Source organism: Plutella xylostella, chromosome 31 (genome assembly GCF_932276165.1).
Source record: "Plutella xylostella chromosome 31, ilPluXylo3.1, whole genome shotgun sequence".
Classification (NCBI taxonomy): Eukaryota; Metazoa; Arthropoda; class Insecta; order Lepidoptera; family Plutellidae; genus Plutella; species Plutella xylostella.
In genome coordinates this window covers 4,070,562-4,097,753 of record NC_064011.1, presented here as the reverse complement: position 1 = coordinate 4,097,753, position 27,192 = coordinate 4,070,562, and the positions used below count along the sequence as shown (strand labels likewise).

At 37.3% G+C, this 27,192-nt stretch overlaps 1 protein-coding gene across 4 annotated transcripts in view; it reads right to left on the bottom strand.

The window, feature by feature from the left end:
- Nucleotides 1–27,192, bottom strand: part of LOC105397116 (pleckstrin homology-like domain family B member 2) — a 77,679-nt gene that overhangs the window by 38,549 nt on the left and 11,938 nt on the right. For all 4 annotated transcript variants that reach the window (XM_048632208.1, XM_048632210.1, XM_048632207.1 and 1 more), the window contains exon 2: nt 24,835–25,000. In XM_048632208.1, coding sequence (XP_048488165.1) covers nt 24,835–24,908 — 74 coding nt within the window. In that variant the 5' untranslated portion in view covers nt 24,909–25,000. The remainder of the gene's footprint in view (nt 1–24,834; nt 25,001–27,192) is intronic.

The following is a 27,192-nucleotide window of genomic DNA, read 5'->3' as shown; positions in this document are numbered from 1 at the left end:
TTGCCATTTTACGGGCACATCCAAGACCTGAGAACAAATATCTGTGTTTAAACAAATATCTGCCCCAGCCGGGAATCGAACCCGGGACCATCGTTAATCTAAGTATAGTAGATATAAATTACACACATATAAGTAGCTTCTACTGCACCTTTGTTACAAGTGCCGTATGGGCGCTAATGATCTTCATTATCAGGTTTCAGAACCGGCTCACTGATTGCACTATTCAACAACATATTATTTAAATTAATTAACAATACACGCACAAGATGGAGTGTCACATCACATAGAAAAACAAAGCCAAAAAATGACCGCATTTTGTTTACTGTCAAACCATTATATACGTTCAACCTAATGACAACCACTGTACCAATGAATAAAATCACATATCACAAATCTTCTATGCCAATCTAAGCGAACTTATTCCAAACTAGCTGTTCCCGCGAGCTTCGCTTCGCCTTAAAAAGTTTTCCCGTGGGAATTCCGGGATAAAAAGTAGCCTATGTTCTTTCCCAGGGTCTAGACCGTATGTATACCAAATTTCATTCAAATCCGTTCAGTAGTTTTTGCGTGAAAGAGTAACAGACAGACAGACAGACAGACACAGTTACTTTCGCATTTATAATATTAGTTAGGATAAGAGCTCTGTGGTAGAAGTGGGGTGTTATTTGTCGAGGCACTACATCTTGTTCGTATATTTTAAATCTAAGCATATTTACATTAATTTACAATAAAATAAACTCGTCTACAGAACCCGTCCTCGAAATTGAGAGTGAGACTAACACTTTGACTTTTTGGTATTACATACATTATGTTATTATTGATATTGTTATAGCTAATCAAATTTTAGTTAAAATAAACTAATTTACAATCTACCTAATGAAAATCTTTCAGTGTTATTATAAAAGTAAATTTTTAATAACTCCCAACAAAAAATACTATAAAAAATTTCAAATAGTATTGTTGGAAAAATCGCTTTAAGCGATAAAACCGTTAGTATTTAAGTTATGTAAGTTTATTTCTTGTGTGTTTGCAAATAAAGAATATAATTTTTTTTTTAAATAATTAATAATAAGAATATGATATTTTGCGTCACATTGAACTTATAACACCCTTCTTTTTCCGACAGATAAGATGGATGTTTTTGACATCTTTATGCAGAATCTAACTTTAACACTGATAACGTACAATTACAACCATCAGTTAGCAACGCAACACATAAAACATACTTCCGAGAAATCAAACATAATGACCGGTTCATAAAACTGATAGACAACTATTCGCCTGGCTTACGTAACAAGAGACCTTGGCATTTTTTGTATTCAAATCTCACACTTGTATGTTGTCAATCTTCGTGATAAGTTGGCGAGTTATCGATGAGTTAATAGGTATTATCGTTATTTTTAAGTTTAGAAGTTATTCTTTATTATGTATAATGTTTCTGCAATTTTTCTATTGTAAATAAACTTTGAGAGGGTATGCGGTAGTTTACGTTACCAAATACCTCAAACTATGTATTTGACTCCTTATTTACTTCAGAGTATATATTGTTTTGTAGTATACCTAAATTGTTCAAAATACTCATGATCCGTTTGGAATCCAGACATTATTGTTTAATGATCGGTTGGGAATTCAAAGATAATAATAGAAATTAATGTACCAAAAAATTACGTGACATAACGCACGTCCGTAAACAAATAACTGTGCGTATTTCCGGTCGGTTAAATCTTTGAAGAAATCTAATCTAGCGGTTGATGTAACCGTGTGTATAAAAAACTTTTGTAATAATAGTTGTTTCGTACAGAGTATTCATGTATTCTATTACTATAGGTTGTATTGGTATGGTTGGAGTTTGTAAAACTTCTTTACACATTTGTAAGAATACTGCTACCCTTCTACCCATAAGCAGCATTGCTTAAAACATCTGTCATGTCCATACAAGTTATGTTGGATTTGTGAGATAAGCAATACTGCTTATGGACTGCAGATTGCCGATGTGCAATGGAAGTACGGAAGCTGTATTACAGGTGACTTCCGAATTAATGATTAAGACTGAGTAAATGTATATTTTGGCATTAGTGTAATATTCTAATTTGTACTCTAAAATATATGAGAATACCTATGCACCTGTATGTCCTATATATAAGAAATCTTATTTCTCTATTTATTAAGAATTACCTTAAAGTTTTAACTAAAATGTAGTCATGAAATGCAACTGGGTTACAAGCCGACTCCAAAATGTTGGCCTGGTGAGTTCGTTAACATCTATATTGGATTATGTAAATGAACGCGTGCATGACTCATGTGGACAAACGAATATTCGCACACATTGTAGTGTAACTGTACAGAGGCCTATATAAGAAGACAGCATAAGCCTTTATCCAGCATGTTACTCATACATTAGACGACCGAATGGTGTAGTGGTTAGTGACCCTGACTGCTATGCCGAAGGTCCCGGGTTCGATTCCCGGCTGGGGCAGATATTTGTTTAAAGATAGATATTTGTACTCGGGGTCTTGGGTGTTGATATTTATATTTAGTATGTATCTGTCTATAATGGTATTTGTGTAGATATATCAGCTGTCCGACACCCATAACACAGGTTCTATCTAGCTTGGGGTTGGGCGGCCGTGTGTGAGATGTCCCCACATATTTATTTATTATTATTGTTTATCTTGAAATCATGGAACAGTTTATTTAGGATCAGAATCTGATACACAAAATGTTTATATTTAAGCAGACAAATTTAACCTTCGTAATACTAAGTCTGGTATCAAGAAAAGAGAAACTGCGAAAGCCAACTACAGTCGTGATAAACTAGGGGTTATAAAAAAAAAATTGCAATCAGTATTCGGCTCTTTTTTACTGAGGCCACAATTATAAAACTACTAGCCGCGCGAGCTTCGCTTCGCCTTAAAAAGTTTTCCCGTGGGAATTCCGCCATTAAAGGTATCCTATGTTCTTCCTCAGGGTCTAGACTATCTATATACCAAATTTCATTCAAATCCGTTCAGTAGTTTTGGCGTGAAAAAGTAACAGACAGACACAGTTACTTTCGCATTTATAATATTAGTTAGGATTAACGCTACCGATTTCTACTATTACGTCAACCATATGTCTTTGTCGTGGCTAATATGGATACATAATACAATAATAACATATAATATACACAAAATTCACTAACAGTTTCAAACGGCACTTAAACCACTGATTACTGTAGTCTTAGCGTGACTAAATTCTTAACTGAACACTTAATAATAACGGTGTAAGTATAAATATTTAACTGCTGTAAATGCTCTTTACTTTGTAATTTTACACACACACTAGCCCCCTTATTCATAGAGAAGTTACAAGACGTTTTAACTAATAAACTGTTTTGTCCCTCTCCGACAAGGAACAATTTGTTCTTTGACAAAGAGGGACAAAACACTTGGCTACCGGTATAAATAGCAACAGATTACCGTATTGAGTCAAAGGTTTTTAAGGCCACGATCTATTGTTGGTAAACAATCTAATTATCTTCATCTACAGTACCTTTGAGTTCTTACTCAAGATATAAACATAGAATTTCAATGTTAGGCGGGGAAAGAATATACATATACAATTATAAATGTCAGTTCATGAATACGGAGTGATGTTTTATCAGTGACATTCCCTTTGAAAAGTTCCTTACGTACGTTACCATGTTTGTAAAAGTATCTGTTCCACTCAGTTGGACGTCAAAATTCTTAAATCATACCTGAAAAAGTTTGTTTTATAAAAATGTATTCCAATTCCCAAGTAATAAACTCCGCCCGCCACTGATGATAAACACAGTTTATTTACACCAACAAAAACTGAACGCCCGATTCCGTACTCGGCCAGATTTAGACGTAAACTAATAAAATAGAGTAAAACGCACGCGAACACAGCACTAAACTATCATTCCTTCGTCACGCCGCTCTGCCGCGTCAAAGATTATAAAACTTTTTTTTACATTAATTGTATGCATTTTAATTAAGAAATGAAAAGTATTATGAGTCACGGATGGAAGTTTGCGAGAGTTGAATCAGAGAAAACTCTCAATTATAAAAATGTAAACAATAAAGTAATTAATGATCAGTTAGGATTTTTTGTGAATTCGATAATTGCTTTGTGCGCTATTAGGTATATTGGTTGTAAACTGGACCACCAATCAAAGTAGTGCAGTGATCAACAACACAAACTGATGTTTACGATTCAGTTTTCTATGATCTGACATCGGAAATGAAAATAATCTCTATATTTATCACTTTATAAGTTTGATAATATCGAAAATTTTATCTAATCTAGATCCAAAGCGTAATCTTTGCCGGAGACCAGGAATACTCGAGTTCGTCGCCCCGGGCGATGCATCAATTTAACTTAATTGTTTGTGCAACTTCGACTAAAACGGGCATTTGAAATAAATGGGTCTACCGCCGGGGTTTACTGTTAGATAAACTTGGCTTATTATTTTTTTACAAATAAATAGTGAATCAAATTTTGGGCAAGTGAAAACTATGCTTGAATTTACAAAGGATTTGCAAGACACACGAATTTCGACTTTAACGAATTTGATTGACACAAAACCTTTCTAGTAGAGTAGAGTAAGTAACCCTTTGTAAGTTTTATGAATAAATGGTGTACGTTTGCAAATCAATAACAATGGTCGAAATTGATATCAGACAGGAATTTCTATAAACAGCGGAGCCAAAACAATAGTACAAAAATAAAAACAAGATGGAATTCACAGCATTCTAAATGCAGTCAATGTTTTTTCTTTAATTCGCCTCGTCTGTCTAATCTACGGCTACTGAACTAGAAGGGTTACTCTATACTGACGAAAAACAAACGAAAGAGAGCTGCTTTACTAAAGTGCGACAGAGTCTATACATTTAGTTTTTCGTCATATAGAGTGAGCCCCTAGGAATAGGAGACGGTCGTTGGTCCCGCATAGTTGCATCAATTCGAGTTAATTGTTACTTCAGTTCCAACATTTGTTTATGTAGCACACACATTCGGCCTTTGATGTGGGATAAAGCGGAAACAAAGTTTGTCTGTGGCATACTAACGAGGCGATCCCTTTTATAAAATGTTTAGATTCAAATTATAAATGCAGAGAAATTTAATAATGATTGTCGTCCCAACTGATCATTTGTTGTATAATTGTTTGCGTGTGATCCGAAAATAGAATTCGTAAATGTCCAACCAATTATTACCTAAACGTAGGTGCCTACTTAATTACTGTGTCGAATTATTAATGGATATAATAGTTTCGTTCTTTTATGAGTCGATTAGCTTGTCATTAGTGATTGAGTAAAAACTTGACAATGTACGGTCTGCTGACTGAGGTTTGCAGTCGTTATACACTTGTGTACCTTTGCAAACTGACGAACCGTCAATATTTCAATGAATTGATAGACGGTTTCAGATTGACAAGGTACAAAAGTGTATAGTTACTTATGCAGCTGACCGTACCTACCTATAATGTGATGACGAGCTGTCGCGACGAGGTACGAACAGATAATGTTATTGTTGTAATCTAATTTAAAACACGCACTGTCAGGGTTTTCACCTTTACAAATTACGATTCTATAAATAACTCTTAAGGAATAAGGAACACGAGACACAGACAGTCAACGGTATGCATTCCTGATTAACTGATTATTATTAAAACAGATACCCCATTTACATAGGGTACTAGGATTGCTGGCTTAAGAAATATAGCTTTGAGTGTGAATTTACCTATATTCTAAAGACCTATCACATTGAGACCAACATGAAACTTTAACAAAAAAAATATATAGTTCAAAAGTTTTTGACTCGTTTGAAAAAAACTGCTTTAAAAAATATATTCTGTAATGTAACCACTAAACTAATCTACCCTAATCAAACTTAAAAAAACCCAAAAAGTAACAATAAATGTCGCATAATTTTTGAAAGGCTAAGCCAATTTTGATAAAATACACAGGCCATCACATTTGTGTCCTTGGGTATTTGGACCCAAAGAAAACTAATCGAAGATCGGTTCAGCCGTATTGCTACGCAACCACAAACACACAAATACACATACATGTCACACTTATAACCCCCTCTTTTGCAGTTAAAAATACATACAGTTAAATAAATAAATAAATAAATATGTGGGGACATCTCACACACGGCCATCCGACCCCAAGCTAGGCAGAACCTGTGTTATGGGTGTCGGACAGCTGATATATCTCTACACAAATACATAGATAGATAGATACTAAATATAAATATCAACACCCAAGACCCGAGTACAAATATCTGTCTTTAAACAAATATCTGCCCCAGCCGGGAATCGAACCCGGGACACTCGAGAGAGCCAGGTGCAGGTACTTACACCCCCACAAATAGAATAGAATATAATAGAGAATAGGTGTTGCAGTTGCAACCCTACAATGGCACCTGCTGCGGCCTGCTGCAAGGGGAAGTTCAAGTGTAAACCTCGGCTGATCCAATAAACAACAACGGCGAAGGTCAAGAAACAGAAGCCGTACTATTTATGAATGTTTTGTTAACATAACAGCTTTGTTTTACACTTTTTTTTACCCACTACAGAAAAGGGGGGTGTAAATTTAACGTGGCTGTGTGAATGTCTCGGGTTTTTAACGTTGGGTTATGATATTATTGCGTTTAACTGACAATTGTATCAGAGATTTTATGTTGTTTGATTTTTTTTCATTCACATTTTTTTGGTGTTATTACTAAGTCCTAACTGATCACTGCGATCAATTGTATATTTTAGTTGAGCTGAGCAAATCATCAACACTCGACGACTCAACTGAAACCAGCCTGTGACATAATTCTGCGGCCAATCAATAAATCATATCTTTCGAGAGAGGTCAATCACACCGTGACCGATAACGCGTTACTATTTACTACAAAACGCTCGTTATTATCGTGTTATCTTAGCATTATACTATGTAATTTTATAACTGTGGCATATTTTTAAAGGGAGCCACAAGCCTTATACATGGGTCTTTCGTTTATTTCGCAGCGTCAGCGCAAATTTGACGTAACTTGTATGAATATGACATATGTTTAACAATCAAGCATTCAAGTCGGTCGTTGTTGCTGGTACGGTTGCTGTATTGTATAGCCCAATATGTTTTCCAGTATTTTGCACTATAGGGCAATGAGATCGATGCTCTGATAAAACTGACACACTTTTCCAGGTTAATCAAACTCCGTTATTCACCGCGAGTCATAATGAATGATCTTGCAATAGCCGAACTGTTAAGTTGTCTTGTTAGTGAGTGTGAGTTCTACATCATATCCGACTATTTTACTATGTCTAACAACATAGGGTAACTATACCGCTAGAGTGGTATAGACGAAAAAATGTAATTGCTGTGTTTAATATCAATAAGTAATTTAAAATCATCATATACACTCACGGGCAATGATAAAGTTCCACTCACAAAACGCCGACACCAAACGACCCCAAATTTTTCTAACATTTAATTTAAAATTTGAACTAGGTAAATATTAACATTTTTAGTTGGTAATATCCTGATGCAAATTGGCAATATTCTGATAAATGTACTACTTCAATATTGCAGAAGGCGTCATCAAGCTAGCCTTTTTCGTTTAGGAGTAATTTAGTGATTTTCTCAGTGGAATCTTTTCATTGCCTGTGAGTGTAAATTAGAAGTATAGCTACCAACTCATAATTCATACAAGTTACTTTTTTGGATTAGTACTATTCTATCGATAGAAGAAATATTTACAGGCCTTGATCTGATTCCAATGCATGTATTGTTATTTGTTACCGCAGTTCACGTAACATAGTGACAATCATATTTTTTTAGCTCTACATGCTTATATTAACAATATACGAACAAGATGGCGTGTCACATGCAACAACTAAGCATAAAACTGTCCGCATTTTGTTTACTCTCAAACAGTTTTAAGTTCAACCTGATGACAACCATTGTACCAGTGAATAAAGTCACAAATCTTCTAACCGAACTAATTAGAACAAAATAAGAGCTCAGTGGTAAAATACGGGTTATTTGTCGAGACGTTTCTTTTGCACTGAAACTCGATCTTGCATCGATCACCACTCGATCGAGCCCCCTATTACATTGGGACTAACATAAACACTGGCGAAAAGTGGGAGCAGCAATGCACCTCTGCCTACCCCGCAAGGGAGTACTTTAGTACAAGGTGTGAGTGTTTATTTTTTTTTTATTTTTTTTTCTTTATTGTACAAATATTACAATTTTATTATTTATTATTATTATTACTCGATCTTGTTCGTATATTGTTAATCTTAGTCTACACGCCACAACAGGCATTAAAGTCTAAGGTCTAATGACGTTTTTTCCACGACCTTCGCGACTGACATTACTCTCAGTGAACTTGCTAACTCTGTGTGACTTTAGCCGCACAAATTACTATAAGAGCGTTTGTTTTGTAGGAAACCATTAGAGTTCTGTTTTTTTGCTGTTAAATCGTATTGTGTAAAGCGCGATTATCATAATTTTGTATATATACTGATTCATTTTAACATGTAGTTATTATAATATTTAATGCACTTATTGGAACATGTTCATTGATTTTTTTTGTCAATTTCCAAAATAAACTAAATATAAACTAAAAAAACAATGAAATAAATATATATACTTATTACTTTACTAAACAGACCTAACACTATCTCTGCAACACAAGCTATCAAACCTGTGTGTTTCACACATGCCTCAATTTACTACAGTTACAAGTGATAATTTTCCAAACCATCTCTTGCAAATCAAGGCACACTTCCTAACCATTACTCAACTTTTTACCAACTGTTATTAGTAGTTTTTATTACAGATAAACAACGTTACGGATAATTGCACTTACTCATCGTAGCCTTGAGGAGGCCATCGGTTTTCCGCCGAGAATTTGCATTTACATATTTAGATCTATCGAGAATATCGAGATGCTTTGAGGCACCTGAAAAGCATCTTAAATTTGGTAAAATTTAGGGTAAAAGTGGCGGTTTTCGTTAATGCTATTTACCAAACGTATTGTTTTAAATTACTAAAAATATTTTATTTTTTTTGCTTAGTCATATAAAAAACGGTAATTTTGTGTACTATTATATTATTTTTAATAATTAATAGTAATGACAGACTTTTAGTCGATGTATGAGTCGCACACTGTGACATTTTAAATGATCGCTTCGTGAGTCTCGAGAAAGTAATTTGACTTCGCCGGTGCAAGGAAGTGTAGTCGGGAAAGTTATAACCGTAATCAAAGCTCTACAAAATAACATCTTAAGATATTCGTAGCAGTATAAAATGCTTTTAATTATAGGGGATAGAATGTACAAAATGTAACAGAATGTATGAAGTATGAAGATGCTGAAAATTACACTCACGGGCAATAAAAAAGTTCCACCCGCCATTGATGTTCCATATATCACTGTAACTTTTTATTTTTTAAACAATATGTCTACTTTGTGAATAAACAGTAATAAATCTATTTCTGTAGATGCAGAGTAGCTAGACGGTGGTAATGATAATTCGAAACCATTGTTTTAAATTAGTGATTGTTTTCATATCGCGCAGTCTAGCCAAGTAGGAATTCCAAATAGTCATGTCTTTGTTTATCTATCTTCTATATGATAAATGGTTTGTTCAAAGTTTGCAGACGCCGGTTACAGCGAGTTTATGAATGAAAATGTGGAAACCTTGCCAAATAGCTTACATCACTGTCGATAAAATAATGTAAATAAAAATCCGTGCCAAGTTTTATATTATCCATATCCATACGTAATATTGTAGAATGTTTTGATACAGCAGTTGCTAATTATAGTTTATTAATAAGTTTATGACTATCGTTGTCCGATACGATTACAATAAAGTAGCCAACCCTACGAAAATTCACCAAATTTTAGCAAAACACGCCAGAACTTCCGAAGTTAAGATGACTTTCGCATCAGCCAAGAAAACAGTTTCAGGTTACAAACAGTTACGACACCAGAAGTAGGTCCCTGTAAATCAGTCGGCCCGTATATCTACACTCGCGAGCAACCAAATCGACTCAAGCCTTGACGGCGCAAACATACATTAATACAAGTAAAATTATGAATAGAAATAATAAAAATGATATGTCATTTAAAAGCTTAAGATGTCAGCTTTAATTTGATATCATTATTATTGAAATCCATTCATCATTTTTGAAATAAATGATGTCTGAACGCAATTGTAGGAAAAACGGGAATTTAGGAAAAAAGGGTATGGGTATCGTATTATACAAATTAAACAAAAAATGTTAAGATAAAAATTTATTTATTTAAATCAATACTTTGTATTGCCCCCTCTTGCCCTAATTACAGCCTGCAGCCTGTTTCTCATAGACCTTATCAACTTTTTGACAGTTTCCTGAGGAATGCCGTCCCACTCCTCTAATAAAGCTGTCTTCAGCTCGTCCACGCTTGCAGGGACTGGATTCCTGGCCCGAACTCTTCTTTTGAGCTCGTCCCATAAGTGTTCGATGGGATTCAGGTCAGGACTGAGCGCAGGCCAGTCCATCGTGCGCAATTCCTTCTCTCTCAGAAACTGCCGACTGACTCGTGCCGTGTGGCAGCGGGCATTGTCGTGCATTAGCACGAAGTCTTCACCGACAAATTCTGCATAGGGCACAACATGACCGAGTAGAATGTCGGTGATGTACCGATCAGCTGTTAACCCGCCTCCTCGGCCGCCTCCAGGCACGAAAACAAGTGCGGTTTTTCCCTCTAGAGAAATACCAGCCCACATCATGCAGGAACCGCCGCCATATGCTACTGTTTCAGCGAAACAACATTGGGCAAATCGTTCCCCCGGACGCCGGTAGACCCGGCCTCTCCTGTCACTGCCATGCAGACACACTCTGCACTCATCAGTAAACAGGACCGACCGCCATTGCGCAATGCTCCAATCGAGATGCTCTCGAGCAAACTGAAGACGCGCTTGTCGGTGGCCTGCAGTCAATTTGGGGCCTGATGCAGGTCTTTTTGGTGTCAAGTTGGCTTCCTTCAAGCGTCTTCTCACTGTCCACTCGCTGACAGCCACTTGTCGTACACGTCTCAGTTCTTGCTGCACATCAACGCCCGTAAGGTGTCGATTGCGCAGCGAGGTTGAGACAATGAAGCGGTCGTCTCTCTCTGAAGTGCAGCGGTGGCGGCCCGTTCTTGGTCTTCGATTGAAGGCACCAGTCTCTTGGAACCGTCTGTATACTCGGGATACAGCAGACTGGCTCAAGTGGAGCTGGGCAGCGACTGCTCGCTGACTTAACCCTTGTTGCAGCAAGGCAACAACTTGAGCAGCTTCTTCTGGTGTGGTATCCATGGGTTTGCGAAAACAAGGAATACAATGCAACGAGATGTGTACCGGTCAACTTGCAACAAGCGACTGATAAGGTACACCGGATGTGGAAAGGTTTTATAGCGGGATCAGGTAGCGCAAGGCGTGGATTCCTAATGAGGTAATTAACACTGACGGGCAATTAAAATGCGTCATTAAATCTGCGCTTAGTTTTTTTTTATGGTATTGATCTTAATTGAAAGCCTAATTCTTCAGCTTTCGAATGACATATCACTTTTATATTTACCATTTATCGTTTTAGGAAAATCAATGTATATGTGCGCCGTGAAGGCTTGAGTCGATTTGGTTGCTCGCGAGTGTAGTTTGAAGAAGAGTAGTGGGCTGTCTTAATCATTTAAAATGACCGAGTCTGGCCGGCCGACAACCTACTTCGGAGATTGTGTCAGATGGCCCATTTTGTTAACGCATGAGTTACGAGTATTACGGCTGGTGTAAATCAATTGGGTTTTCTTTATGCGTTGATGTCTCGTAATCAATGTATTTCTTTTCCAGATCAATTGTTTATGACGTGGTGTTAATAGGGTGGGAAAATAATGTGTAACAAAAACAGTGGTATTCATGATCCGTTGGGATTGTTTCTTAAGAAGATGGTAATTTGAATATCCGTTAGGACTGTTAATAACTATTATTTTTCTATTATTAAATATTTCCAAAAATATTAAAGTTAAACTAAAATCATTTTTAATTCCATGAAACTATAATCACTAGTTGTACAGAATGTAATATAGGAACCATAGTGATAATTAATAAATGAAAGTATATCGAATGTTACTATTAACGAGCTGAAGATACCATCTCTAAATCAAATAGTAATTGCACGACTTCTCCAATGAGAATAAACGACTTGGGCAAAATGCTTAGTCTTAGCTTAGTTAATGCTAGAAATTTTAATTTATTATCCTTGAACTGTTAGTTAAATTTGAACCTATCTTATTAAGCTATAAATCTAAGCAACGATTAAAATCATACTTGGCAGTACCTGCGTGAAGTTAGCAGCCTAAAGTTAGCAGCCTATGAATATGCGACCAAATTAAGATGGTCACTTCACTCATCCTGTTCTTATTCAATTAAAACGTATGCAAAGGCTTACGTTGTGTATAGTAGTAGTACTATATGCTAATAAAAATTTAATACAAACCAATATTGTCAAAATTACCATAATTCTAACTTATTTAAATTAAAGTCAGCAGCCTAAATGGTCCATTTGTATGGAGACACCTGGAAGTTGTCCAGATGCCAGCATCTCACCTAGTTTATTTTGTGTGTTGTTTCATAAGAAAAGGCTGACAGAAGTTTCATCAACATTGAAAGAGGATAACAGGGGTAACGGGACGAAAGAATGAAATATAAAGTTAGCAGCCTAAATGGTGACTTTGTATGGGGGCACCTAGAAGTCGTCCAGATGCCAGCATCTCACCTAAATTATTTTGTGTATATTCCCATAAACAAAGGCTGACAGAAGTTTCATCAACATTGAAAGAGGATAGCAGGGGTAGCCGGGCCACTTTATAACAGATTTTGGTGGAAAGACGTCATTTTGTATGGAGACACCTGGAAGTTGTCCAGATGCCAGCATCTCACCTAGTTTATTTTGTGTGTTGTTTCATAAGAAAAGGCTGACAGAAGTTTCATCAACATTGAAAGAGGATAACAGGGGTAACGGGACGAAAGAATGAAATAAAAAGATAGCAGCCTAAATGGTGAATTTGTATGGGGGCACCTGGAAGTCGTCCAGATGCCAGCATCTCACCTAGTTTATTTTGTGTATATTCCCATAAACAAAGGCTGACAGAAGTTTCATCAACATTGAAAGAGGATAGCAGGGGTAGCCAGGCCACTTTATAACTGATTTTGGTGGAAAAACTACATTTTGTATAGAGACACCTGGAAGTTGTCCTGATGCCAGCATCTCACCTAGTTTATTTTGTGTGTTGTTTCATAAGAAAAGACTGACAGAAGTTTCATCAACATTAAAAGAGGATAACAGGGGTAACGGGACGAAAGAATGAAATATAAAGTTAGCAGCCTAAATGGTGACTTTGTATGGGGGCACCTGGAAGTCGTCCAGATGCCAGCATCTCACCTAGTTTATTTTGTGTATATTCCCATAAACAAAGGCTGACAGAAGTTTCATCAACATTGAAAGAGGATAGCAGGGGTAGCCGGGCCATTTTATAACTGATTTTGGTGGAAAATCGTCATTTTGTATGGAGACACCTGGAAGTTGTCCAGATGCCAGCATCTCACCTAGTTTATTTTGTGTGTTGTTTCATAAGAAAAGGCTGACAGAAGTTTCATCAACTTTGAAAGAGGATAACAGGGGTAACGGGACGAAAGAATGAAATAAAAAGTTAGCAGCCTAAATGGTGAATTTGTATGGGGGCACCTGGAAGTCGTCCAGATGCCAGCATCTCACCTAGTTTATTTTGTGTATATTCCCATAAACAAAGGCTGGCAGAAGTTTCATCAACATTGAAAAAGGATAGCAGGGGTAGCCGGGCCACTTTATAACTGATTTTGGTGGAAAAACGTCATTTTGTATAGAGACACCTGGAATTTGTCCTGATGCCAGCATCTCACCTAGTTTATTTTGTGTGTTGTTTCATAAGAAAAGACTGACAGAAGTTTCATCAACATTGAAAGAGGATAACAGGGGTAACGGGACGAAAGAATGAAATATAAAGTTAGCAGCCTAAATGGTGACTTTGTATGGGGGCACCTGGAAGTCGTCCAGATGCCAGCATCTCACCTAGTTTATTTTGTGTATATTCCCATAAACAAAGGTTGACAGAAGTTTCATCAACATTGAAAGAGGATAACAGGGGTAACGGGACGAAAGAATGAAATATAAAGTTAGCAGCCTAAATGGTGACTTTGTATGGGGGCACCTGGAAGTCGTCCAGATGCCAGCATCTCACCTAGTTTATTTTGTGTATATTCCCATAAACAAAGGTTGACAGAAGTTTCATCAACATTGAAAGAGGATAACAGGGGTAACGGGACGAAAGAATGAAATAAAAAGTTAGCAGCCTAAATGGTGAATTTGTATGGGGGCACCTGGAAGTCGTCCAGATGCCAGCATCTCACCTAGTTTATTTTGTGTATATAACCATAAACAAAGGCTGACAGAAGTTTCATCAACATTGAAAGAGGATAGCAGGGGTAGCTGGGCCACTTTATAACTGATTTTGGTGGAAAAACGACATTTTGTATAGAGACACCTGGAAGTTGTCATGATGCCAGCATCTCACCTAGTTTATTTTGTGTGTTGTTTCATAAGAAAAGACTGACAGAAGTTTCATCAACATTGAAAGTGGATAACAGGGGTAACGGGACGAAAGAATGAAATATAAAGTTAGCAGCCTAAATGGTGACTTTGTATGGGGGCACCTGGAAGTCGTCCAGATGCCAGCATCTCACCTAGTTTATTTTGTGTATATTCCCATAAACAAAGGTTGACAGAAGTTTCATCAACATTGAAAGAGGATAGCAGGGGTAGCCGGGCCATTTTATAACTGATTTTGGTGGAAAATCGTCATTTTGTATGAAGACACCTGGAAGTTGTCCAGATGCCAGCATCTCACCTAGTTTATTTTGTGTATTGTTTCATAAGAAAAGACTGACAGAAGTTTCATCAACATTGAAAGAGGATAACAGGGGTAACGGGACGAAAGAATGAAATAAAAAGTTAGCAGCCTAAATGGTGACTTTGTATGGGGGCACCTGGAAGTCGTCCAGATGCCAGAATCTCACCTAGTTTATTTTGTGTATATTCCCATAAACAAAGGCTGACAGAAGTTTCATCAACATTGAAAGAGGATAGCAGGGGTAGCCGGGCCACTTTATAACAGATTTTGGTGGAAAGACGTCATTTTGTATGGAGACACCTGGAAGTTGTCCAGATGCCAGCATCTCACCTAGTTTATTTTATGTGTTGTTTCATAAGAAAAGGCTGACAGAAGTTTCAACAACATTGAAAGAGGATAACAGGGGCAACGGGAAGAAAGAAGGAAATAAAAAGTTAGCAGCCTAAATGGTGACTTTGTATGGGGGCACCTGGAAGTCGTCCAGATGCCAGCATCTCACCTAGTTTATTTCGTGTATATTCCCATAAACAAAGGTTGACAGAAGTTTCATCAACATTGAAAGAGGATAGCAGGGGTAGCCGGGCCATTTTATAACTGATTTTGGTGGAAAATCGTCATTTTGTATGGAGACACCTGGAAGTTGTCCAGATGCCAGCATCTCACCTAGTTTATTTTGTGTGTTGTTTCATAAGAAAAAGCTGACAGAAGTTTCATCAACATTGAAAGAGGATAACAGGGGTAACGGGACGAAAGAACGAAATAAAAAGTTAGCAGCCTAAATGGTGAATTTGTATGGGGGCACCTGGAAGTCGTCCAGATGCCAGCATCTCACCTAGTTTATTTTGTGTATATTCCCATGAAAAAAGGCTGACAGACGTTTCATCAACATTAAAAGAGGATAGCAGGGGTAGCCGGGCCACTTTATAACAGATTTTTTATTTTGGCTGCTAACTTTATATTTCATTCTTTCTTCCCGTTGCCCCTGTTATCCTCTTTCAATGTTGTTGAAACTTCTGCCAGCCTTTTCTTATGAAACAACACACAAAATAAATTAGGTGAGATGCTGGCATCTGGACAACTTCTAGGTGTCTCCATACAAAATGACGTCTTTCCACCAAAATCTGTTATAAAGTGGCCCGGCTACCCCTGCTATCCTCTTTCAATGTTGATGAAACTTCTGTCAGCCTTTGTTTATGGGAATATACACAAAATAAACTAGGTGAGATGCTGGCATCTTGACGACTTCCAGGTGCCCCCATACAAATTCACCATTTAGGCTGCTAACTTTTTATTTCATTCTTTCGTCCCGTTACCCCTGTTATCCTCTTTCAATGTTGATGAAACTTCTGTCAGTCTTTTCTTATGAAACAACACACAAAATAAACTAGGTGAGATGCTGGCATCATGACAACTTCCAGGTGTCTCTATACAAAATGTCGTTTTTCCACCAAAATCAGTTATAAAGTGGCCCGGCTACCCCTGCTATCCTCTTTCAATGTTGATTAAACTTCTGTCAGCCTTTGTTTATGGTAATATACACAAAATAAACTAGGTGAAATGCTGGCATCTGGACGACTTCCAGGTGCCCCCATACAAATTCACCATTTAGGCTGCTAACTTTTTATTTCATTCTTTCGTCCCGTTACCCCTGTTATCCTCTTTCAATGTTGATGAAACTTCTGTCAGTCTTTTCTTATGAAACAATACACAAAATAAACTAGGTGAGATGCTGGCATCTGGACAACTTCCAGGTGTCTTCATACAAAATGACGATTTTCCACCAAAATCAGTTATAAAATGGCCCGGCTACCCCTGCTATCCTCTTTCAATGTTGATGAAACTTCTGTCAACCTTTGTTTATGGGAATATACACAAAATAAACTAGGTGAGATGCTGGCATCTGGACGACTTCCAGGTGCCCCCATACAAAGTCACCATTTAGGCTGCTAACTTTATATTTCATTCTTTCGTCCCGTTACCCCTGTTATCCTCTTTCAATGTTGATGAAACTTCTGTCAGTCTTTTCTTATGAAACAACACACAAAATAAACTAGGTGAGATGCTGGCATCATGACAACTTCCAGGTGTCTCTATACAAAATGTCGTTTTTCCACCAAAATCAGTTATAAAGTGGCCCAGCTACCCCTGCTATCCTCTTTCAATGTTGATGAAACTTCTGTCAGCCTTTGTTTATGGTAATATACACAAAATAAACTAGGTGAGATGCTGGCATCTGGACGACTTCCAGGTGCCCCCATACAAATTCACCATTTAGGCTGCTAACTTTTTATTTCATTCTTTCGTCCCGTTACCCCTGTTATCCTCTTTCAATGTTGATGAAACTTCTGTCAACCTTTGTTTATGGGAATATACACAAAATAAACTAGGTGAGATGCTGGCATCTGGACGACTTCCAGGTGCCCCCATACAAAGTCACCATTTAGGCTGCTAACTTTATATTTCATTCTTTCGTCCCGTTACCCCTGTTATCCTCTTTCAATGTTGATGAAACTTCTGTCAACCTTTGTTTATGGGAATATACACAAAATAAACTAGGTGAGATGCTGGCATCTGGACGACTTCCAGGTGCCCCCATACAAAGTCACCATTTAGGCTGCTAACTTTATATTTCATTCTTTCGTCCCGTTACCCCTGTTATCCTCTTTCAATGTTGATGAAACTTCTGTCAGTCTTTTCTTATGAAACAACACACAAAATAAACTAGGTGAGATGCTGGCATCAGGACAAATTCCAGGTGTCTCTATACAAAATGACGTTTTTCCACCAAAATCAGTTATAAAGTGGCCCGGCTACCCCTGCTATCCTTTTTCAATGTTGATGAAACTTCTGCCAGCCTTTGTTTATGGGAATATACACAAAATAAACTAGGTGAGATGCTGGCATCTGGACGACTTCCAGGTGCCCCCATACAAATTCACCATTTAGGCTGCTAACTTTTTATTTCATTCTTTCGTCCCGTTACCCCTGTTATCCTCTTTCAAAGTTGATGAAACTTCTGTCAGCCTTTTCTTATGAAACAACACACAAAATAAACTAGGTGAGATGCTGGCATCTGGACAACTTCCAGGTGTCTCCATACAAAATGACGATTTTCCACCAAAATCAGTTATAAAATGGCCCGGCTACCCCTGCTATCCTCTTTCAATGTTGATGAAACTTCTGTCAGCCTTTGTTTATGGGAATATACACAAAATAAACTAGGTGAGATGCTGGCATCTGGACGACTTCCAGGTGCCCCCATACAAAGTCACCATTTAGGCTGCTAACTTTATATTTCATTCTTTCGTCCCGTTACCCCTGTTATCCTCTTTTAATGTTGATGAAACTTCTGTCAGTCTTTTCTTATGAAACAACACACAAAATAAACTAGGTGAGATGCTGGCATCAGGACAACTTCCAGGTGTCTCTATACAAAATGTAGTTTTTCCACCAAAATCAGTTATAAAGTGGCCTGGCTACCCCTGCTATCCTCTTTCAATGTTGATGAAACTTCTGTCAGCCTTTGTTTATGGGAATATACACAAAATAAACTAGGTGAGATGCTGGCATCTGGACGACTTCCAGGTGCCCCCATACAAATTCACCATTTAGGCTGCTATCTTTTTATTTCATTCTTTCGTCCCGTTACCCCTGTTATCCTCTTTCAATGTTGATGAAACTTCTGTCAGCCTTTTCTTATGAAACAACACACAAAATAAACTAGGTGAGATGCTGGCATCTGGACAACTTCCAGGTGTCTCCATACAAAATGACGTCTTTCCACCAAAATCTGTTATAAAGTGGCCCGGCTACCCCTGCTATCCTCTTTCAATGTTGATGAAACTTCTGTCAGCCTTTGTTTATGGGAATATACACAAAATAATTTAGGTGAGATGCTGGCATCTGGACGACTTCTAGGTGCCCCCATACAAAGTCACCATTTAGGCTGCTAACTTTATATTTCATTCTTTCGTCCCGTTACCCCTGTTATCCTCTTTCAATGTTGATGAAACTTCTGTCAGCCTTTTCTTATGAAACAACACACAAAATAAACTAGGTGAGATGCTGGCATCTGGACGACCTCCAGGTGCCCCCATACAAAGTCACCATTTAGGCTGCTAACTTTATATTTCATTCTTTCGTCCCGTTACCCCTGTTATCCTCTTTCAATGTTGATGAAACTTCTGTCAGCCCTTTCTTATGAAACAACACACAAAATAAACTAGGTGAGATGCTGGCATCTGGACAACTTCCAGGTGTCTCCATACAAAATGTCGTTTTTCCACCAAAATCAGTTATAAAGTGGCCCGGCTACCCCTGCTATCCTCTTTCAATGTTGATGAAACTTCTGTCAGCCTTTGTTCATGGGAATATACACAAAATAAACTTGGTGAGATGCTGGCATCTGGACGACTTCCAGGTGCCCCCATACAAATTCACCATTTAGGCTGCTAACTTTTTATTTCATTCTTTCGTCCCGTTACCCCTGTTATCCTCTTTCAATGTTGATGAAACTTCTGTCAGCCTTTTCTTATGAAACAACACACAAAATAAACTAGGTGAGATGCTGGCATCTGGACAACTTCCAGGTGTCTCCATACAAAATGACGATTTTTCACCAAAATCAGTTATAAAGTGGCCCGGCTACCCCTGCTATCCTCTTTCAATGTTGATGAAACTTCTGTCAGCCTTTTCTTATGAAACAACACACAAAATAAACTAGGTGAGATGCTGGCATCTGGACAACTTCCAGGTGTCTCCATACAAATGGACCATTTAGGCTGCTGACTTTAATTTAAATAAGTTAGAATTATGGTAATTTTGACAATATTGGTTTGTATTAAATTTTTATTAGCATATAGTACTACTACTATACACAACGTAAGCCTTTGCATACGTTTTAATTGAATAAGAACAGGATGAGTGAAGTGACCATCTTAATTTGGTCGCATATTCATAGGCTGCTAACTTTAGGCTGCTAACTTCACGCAGGTCTTGGCAGTAGCTTAGTTCAGTTACGTCATGTCTTTACATAGTAAGAGCGGAAATACACTAACGAGCAATGAAAAAGTTCCAGAGACAATAGCACCAAATAGGGAAGAAAATCAAGTGAAACAATGTAATGAGTTCATTAGTTACAAATGTGACATCCTGTAAGGGCACAGCGCGGCAACCTTAAGAAGAGGGACTTAAAATTATTTTGAACTAGCTGTTCCCGCGCGCTTCGCTTCAGTTTTCCCGTGGGAATTCCGGGATAAAAAGTAGCCTATGTTCTTTCCCAGGGTCTAAACCGTATGTATACCAAATTTCATTCAAATCCGTTCAGTAGTTTTGGCGTGAAAGAGTAACAGACAGACAGACACAGTTACTTTCGCATTTATAATATTAGTTAGGATTGGAGTCATTTGATGTCTACATTTTGTAAGTGGAACTTATTCATTGCTGGTGAGTGTATATTTTTCCATAGGCACCCAATTATTTTAGTAAGTTACTTCCGAGATAGGAAAAGCTATTCTTATGAGCTACCTGCATGCAAAACCCTAGATCCTCTACTAAGTAATAACATTATACAATACTAGCAGTTCCCGCGCGCTTCGCTTCGCCTTAAAAAGTTTTCCCGTGGGAATTCCGGGATAAAAAGTAGCCTATGTTCTTTCCCAGGGTCTAGACCATATGTATACCAAATTTCATTCAAATCCGTTCAATAGTTTTTGCGTGAAAGAGTAACAGACAGACAGACAGACAGACACAGTTACTTTCGCATTTATAATATTAGTTAGGATGACCCGTGAAATGATTATTAATGTTACAATTATGATAAGCTTGTTTCCTGCGACCGACAAGTAAAGAACATAATCTAAGCTTAGGCGTATTCAGGGCCAGGAAAGGTCAACTTACGTCCGTAACGAAACATTACTCTTAGATCATTGCGTCATAGTCGTTTTGTTATACACTCACGGGCAATGAAAAGGTTCCATTCAGAAAAACACCGAATTACACCTAAACGGAAAAAGCTAGCTTTATGACGCCTTCTGAAACATTAAAGTACATTTAACGGTGCATCAGAATATACCCAAATAAAAAAGAAATAATTTTATTCAAATTTCCTAGTCAATGATTAAATTTTTTTAGATTTTTTGGTGTTCTGCATTTTGTAAGCGGAACTGTTTCTTTGCTCGTGAGTGTATATGTCGCAGGCATCTGGTTTAATCTCCTGTTTGATTGAACCACTAGCCCGTTCATTGGATGACGCTATTCAGTTGTATGACTAGGCCGAACGTTGATTGTACAAGCGTCACAAAACGTCCAACTAGTTAGCGGACTTAAAATCAGTCAGGTGGTGAATAAAACAAATATGGCGTCTAACAGCGAACAGCTGACACAAAAAGCACTTGTATTGTTTTTTTTTGCCAATAAATTAGCTTTAAAGTGTGTTATTTATGTTAAAGTAGTGTGACAACATGGATTTACCTATTATTACACCGCCAGCGGATAGTTTCAAAGAAAAAAATGTGCTGAAACTGGATAATTATGAACAACAATATCAAGGTACGTTTATTGTTATTGTTTAGTTAATTTGTGAGATGAGAGCTTTGTAAAATAGTATTTTTGTTGACTCTTGTCTGGTCATGTTCATACTAACCAGACATTACAAAGTTGCTATACTATATCCCATTTAACGACTTCGCTGAATAACGTTCAGTCAAGACGTTGGACGTTACAGTCAACCACTTGACGAGTTGTTCTTTAGTCATTCAACTGAATAGCGTCATCCAATGAACGGGCTAGCGGTTCAATCAAACAGGAGATTAAACCAGATGCCTGCGACATATATATTACATCATAAATATTTTGTTAAAATAGGGAGGTTTGGTAATGCAATTACCTAATAAACAGGGCTATTTTATTGGTCGAATGAACTTTTCGTTAGTAGAATTAAGAATACTACTTAGGGCTGATTTTTCAATAGCTAGATAAAAGTTATCTGAAGAATAATTCTGATACTGGCGCCTCTGAATGTTTGTGTTAGAAAGTGACAGCAACAATGTTATTCAACAGATAACATTTACATGATAATTGAAAATCAGCCCATAGAAGATTTTTTTTGAATCCTAATGTCGTTCTGTTAGATTGCTATAAACAATAAGACCGCCTCTTTGTACTGTTTTTGTATTTTTTTCTGTTTTGGTGCAAACAAAGAGGATTGTAATTGTAGAATGAAGATTGAAATTGTTCATCAAAAGGTTTATGACCGACCTGAAGGTAGCGCTGGAGAGATTAACAAAGTACCATCTCTGTAATTAACTTTAGTTATATGAACCAATCAATCCAGACTATTAAATAAAGCCAAGTTGAAATAACTAAAGTCTGTTTACTAATCTCAGATACTAAATTGACAGATTCCGAACGGTTCATCAACAGTCGATTGTGCCGCCAGTATAACGATACGTCACTTAATCGTGGGACAATCGGCTGTTGATGATCCGTTCAGAATATATCAATTTAGTATCTGAGATTAAAAAACAGACTATAGCGGAAGGCAGGCACAAAGGTAAACCATCTAGATGAGAAACCGACAGTTATCCGCTCCAGTGGGCACCCTAGCTACAATACCGAGGCAGATTGACCAAAGATATTTAATACGTACTAGATGGAGTGTGTGTGTGTTGGGGTCCACCAACCCCAACGCACTGGGCCAGCGTGGTGGACTAGGCCTAAAAATCGTTCCTTTATTGGAAGGAGACCCGTGCCCCAGCAGTGTGGACGTGATGGTTCGTGATGTTGTGATGAGATAAAGTGTCAGTACAAAAGAAACGTCTCGACAAATAACACCTCATTACCACTGAGCTCTTGCTAGAATGAGTTCGGTTAGAAGAATGTGACCTTATTCATTGGTACAATGGTTGTCATTAGGTTGAACTTAAAACGGTTGGACAGTAAACAAAATTCTGACAGCTCTTCTACTTTGTTTTTGTATGTGACACACCATCTTGTTCATCATCAGCCTACAGCAGTCCACTGCTGGACGTAGGCCTCTCCCAAAGCACGCCACTGGATGCGATCTTTAGCTTTCCGCATCCAATCATATCCACCCGGAAGTCGTCACCCCATCTAGCCAGAGGGCGTCCCACACTACGTTTGCCTAGTCGCGGCCTCCAGAACACGTTTACCCCATCGTTCATCGGTTCTTCGACAGATCTGATCAGCCCACTGCCACTTAAGCTTACTAACTCGCTCGCATACCATCTTGTTCCTATATTGTTTATCTAAGTAGCTGCAATACCGAGGCAGATTGTCTGTCTAGATTTTCAGAGTTGCGGTTGCTAGGATTTCGTTTGATTTCTAAATTATTATTATTTTATACGATTGATTGTTTATTGCGTGGCTTAACTATGACTCCTAAAAATCTAGATAGTAAATATTTTTATTAAAGTACCTACCTAAGTATATGCTTTATAGCCAAAATAAAAATGACTTTACATAACTTATTCTACATTATAACTAATTATGAGTAAGTTATATTAGGTATACTATTTATGTTAAAATACTTCAAAGAAATTAAAATATTCTTTTGGCAAATGGTGACATGCTCAGCATAAGTCGACGGAAAACTTGTTTCCGATCGACGATGTTTTTCAGCATGCCCCGTTATTCTCGTAGATACTAAAACGTACACTAACTTATACTACTACATTTTAATACTTGAAGTTTTACAACTTCACATATTAGGTACAGTTACTCGTATAAAAGTACCGCAAACAAAATTCACTTACTCTCCAAAATGGAGATAACCGCACACTTTTCAGTAAATTCTCTACAAAAGCGCAATGTACTTGTAAAATGTATCCTTTTCGAATAAGCCGTATTAATAAATGAACAGTATCAATCTGTACGTTTAATCGAATTAAGTAAACGGTAACTTAATAATTATGTGAGTAATTAAAAGCTTTCTAACATAAAACACAGTTTAACACTTCACTTATATGACACTAGCTGTTCCCGCGAGCTTCGCTTCGCCTTAAAAAGTTTTCCCGTGGGAATTCCGGGATAAAAAGTATCCTATGTTCTTTCCCATGGTCTAGACCGTATGTATACCAATTTTCATTCAAATCTGTTCAGTAGTTTTGGCGTGAAAGAGTAACAGACAGACAGACAGACACAGTTACTTTCTCATTTATAATATTAATATAGTTAGGATTGAAGATAAGCGCCCACCTTACGGCATCGCACGCAACGTACGATATACCGATCGGTGGTCGCTTACCATTAACCGATCATGAATATCATAATTAAATTGAATAAAAACAATTCCTTTTCATGTTATGAATCATAAGGACAATAAGGTGACGTTTCCTTGATTTATATTTTTAAATCTTGTGTGTTTTTAATATCCTGATGTGCCTTAAAAATATGAAAATATAACATTTACTGCTTGGTAATGACGATCATGCAGCCAAGTTAAGTTTATATTTAATGACATTATTATTTATGGACGGTGGAATAGAGAAAATGACCACGCGTATATTTTTTTGCAATTTGAACGCAATATATATTATATTTTTTGTTACACACGTCACGATGAGTTCTAGACTAGAGACCACAAACAGGACATCTAGCCTGCAGGATTTACAATGGGGAAGAAAACCAAGTGACACTTGGCAGCACTCGAGTGTGTCTCTCAGGGTCTGACCAATTACATTATCGGGGAGAAAAAGTAGCGACTGAACCAACTAATTAGAACTGGGAATCCGGCACAGTCGCTTAAGGCGCCATCTGTAATTAGCTTTTAGTTTTTCTCCCCATTAAATACTACATTTATGCATTTTGCTAGAAATATAATATAATAAAAATAACATTAAACAAACCTCAAAGCCGAGCCCTGCTCCCGCACATCAACGCCACTGACGCGATCGTCAGCGGCCGGCGGCAGGCCCGACATCTCCGCCAATGGGGGCGCAGCTGACGTCGCGCAGCACCAATCACGAGAGACAGCGCGTCAGCGCGCGCCCAATCGCGTGCGCTCGCATCGTTCTGGAATAGGGTTGCCGGGTTAATAAGTTTTTCATTACATTTAGTATTTTTTCGGGCTAAAAATTGTGTTAGGTTGTACACTTCTATGGATTTGACGGCGCGGAAACTTTATTAGCATTTGTGGCTGAAAGTCGGTTCTATCACACCACTGGGAAGCTGTCCAATCCATTCATTTATGGATCATTAGGAGGCAGAGCTAGTGTCGTTAAATATGGAATTCAAAGATGTTTCTCAGAATGACAGGAAAGGAACAATCATCGTTTATCATCATTACGTTGACTGGAGCTTAAATTTAAAGGACGTAGAAATTCTAGGTGTGGCTACAGTTACGGGAAATATAGGCATACGTGTATTTTTGGACAAAGATGATTAGCAAACTAATATAGATAGTAAAATTTAGTACTAACTGTTCATATAATTTTTACTTTATAAGGCGAAGCGAAGCTCGCGGGAACAGCTAGTAACTTTATAAAAGCATATTTATTCGAAAATTTCATCCCAACCCTAAAGCAAAACTGATTTGAATTCAAATTTGGACCGTGTATCGGCTTATCGTGTCCAATAAGGCGAAAGGAAGTGCTCAGGCGCAGGTTATGTTACGATTCCGTTACGTAACTGTTTTAGAACAATACGTTTTTTTGTTCTTTGCTGTTTGACGAATTAAAGGTTTATTGTTTTGTGCCAAACGGACACAATGCTGTAATAAAGAGTTTAAGTATTTCTCGGCTGTTTAAGTAGGTTGCTACCGACACAGGATGTTTATGTAGGTTATTTCAACTTCAGCGTAGCCAACCGTAAGTAAAAAAACAAACCTAATTTTGAAATGGATGCAGAACAAAATACCTTACGGTGATTACAGAATATTTCAGGATCTTATACTACGCTATATACTACAATTGAAGCTTTTCTCAACTTATCCTTACTGTGAAAATTCAATATTACAATGCATGTATTGCATCTTATCTTATCTCAAACACCCGTATTCATAGTCAAACAAATAGTCATTTCAAAAGCGTTCTTTAACATCATACATGAATTTTGATCGAGTCACTGTGATATTGACGGTTTGCAACAACGATATTTATATAGAAAGACGATAGATGGACCCTTCATACCAGGTGCACATCGATCGACTGGAAAGAGTACAAAGATCATTCACTAGGTTTCTAGCATTTAAATCCAGTAATTCTAATATTAATACACGCTGCTCCTACGAGGATAGACTAAGCTACTTCAAAATGCATTCTCTTAAACATAGACGAGACTACCATGACCTTAACTGTCTGCATAAATTGCTGAGTGGTACTATGTCTGAGCCCAACTTATTGATGGAAATTAATTTCACAGTGCCCAAACATAATCACCGAAAGTGTAGGTAAACAAAAACATTTACTCCTTCTTTCTCTCGAACCCAGCTTGGTAAATTTTCCCCGATAAACCGGTTTGAAAGGTGCTACAATGAGTTAGAATCGAAATATAACTTAGATATTTATAATGACTCCCCTATTGTTTGGAAGAAGAAACTGCTGCAACCATAATTATCACCATTAATTTTCAAATAATAACTAATGTAACATAATTTTTCAAATTTGATTTAATTTTATTTTAGACATTCTTAATAATTATTATAAATCGATTTTATTTGTATATATTCTTAATTTATTTTTAATTCATTTCATTGATTTTAGCAATTTAGGTTTGTAAATATATGTATATTATAATTCTTTTGTACATGGCTTTAATATTGTATATTTTAGTTTAGATTTTGCATGTTAACAATAATTTTATTTAAATTTTAAATTACTGTTTACGTTAGTCCTATTGAATGGTGTTGCACGCCTGTAATTGGTGCATAGATAGAATAATAATACTTACCTTTAATTATGTCTTGATAATGTATGATCATATGTGCTGTTGGTGTGTCTATTTTTGTAAAATAAAATAAAAATAGATGGAAAGTCAGTGCAGTGACACGTTCCGACAAACAACACCCCACTTCTACCACCTAGCGCTTATCTTGAATTGGTTCGGTTAGAAGATTTGTGACCTAATTCACTGGTACAATGATTGTCATTTTGTTGAACTTAAAACGGTTTGGCAGTAAACAAAATGCGGACAGGTTTTAGCTTTGTTTTTGTGTGTGACACGCCATCTTTTTCGTATATTGTTAATCTAAGCTTAGTTAGTACAAT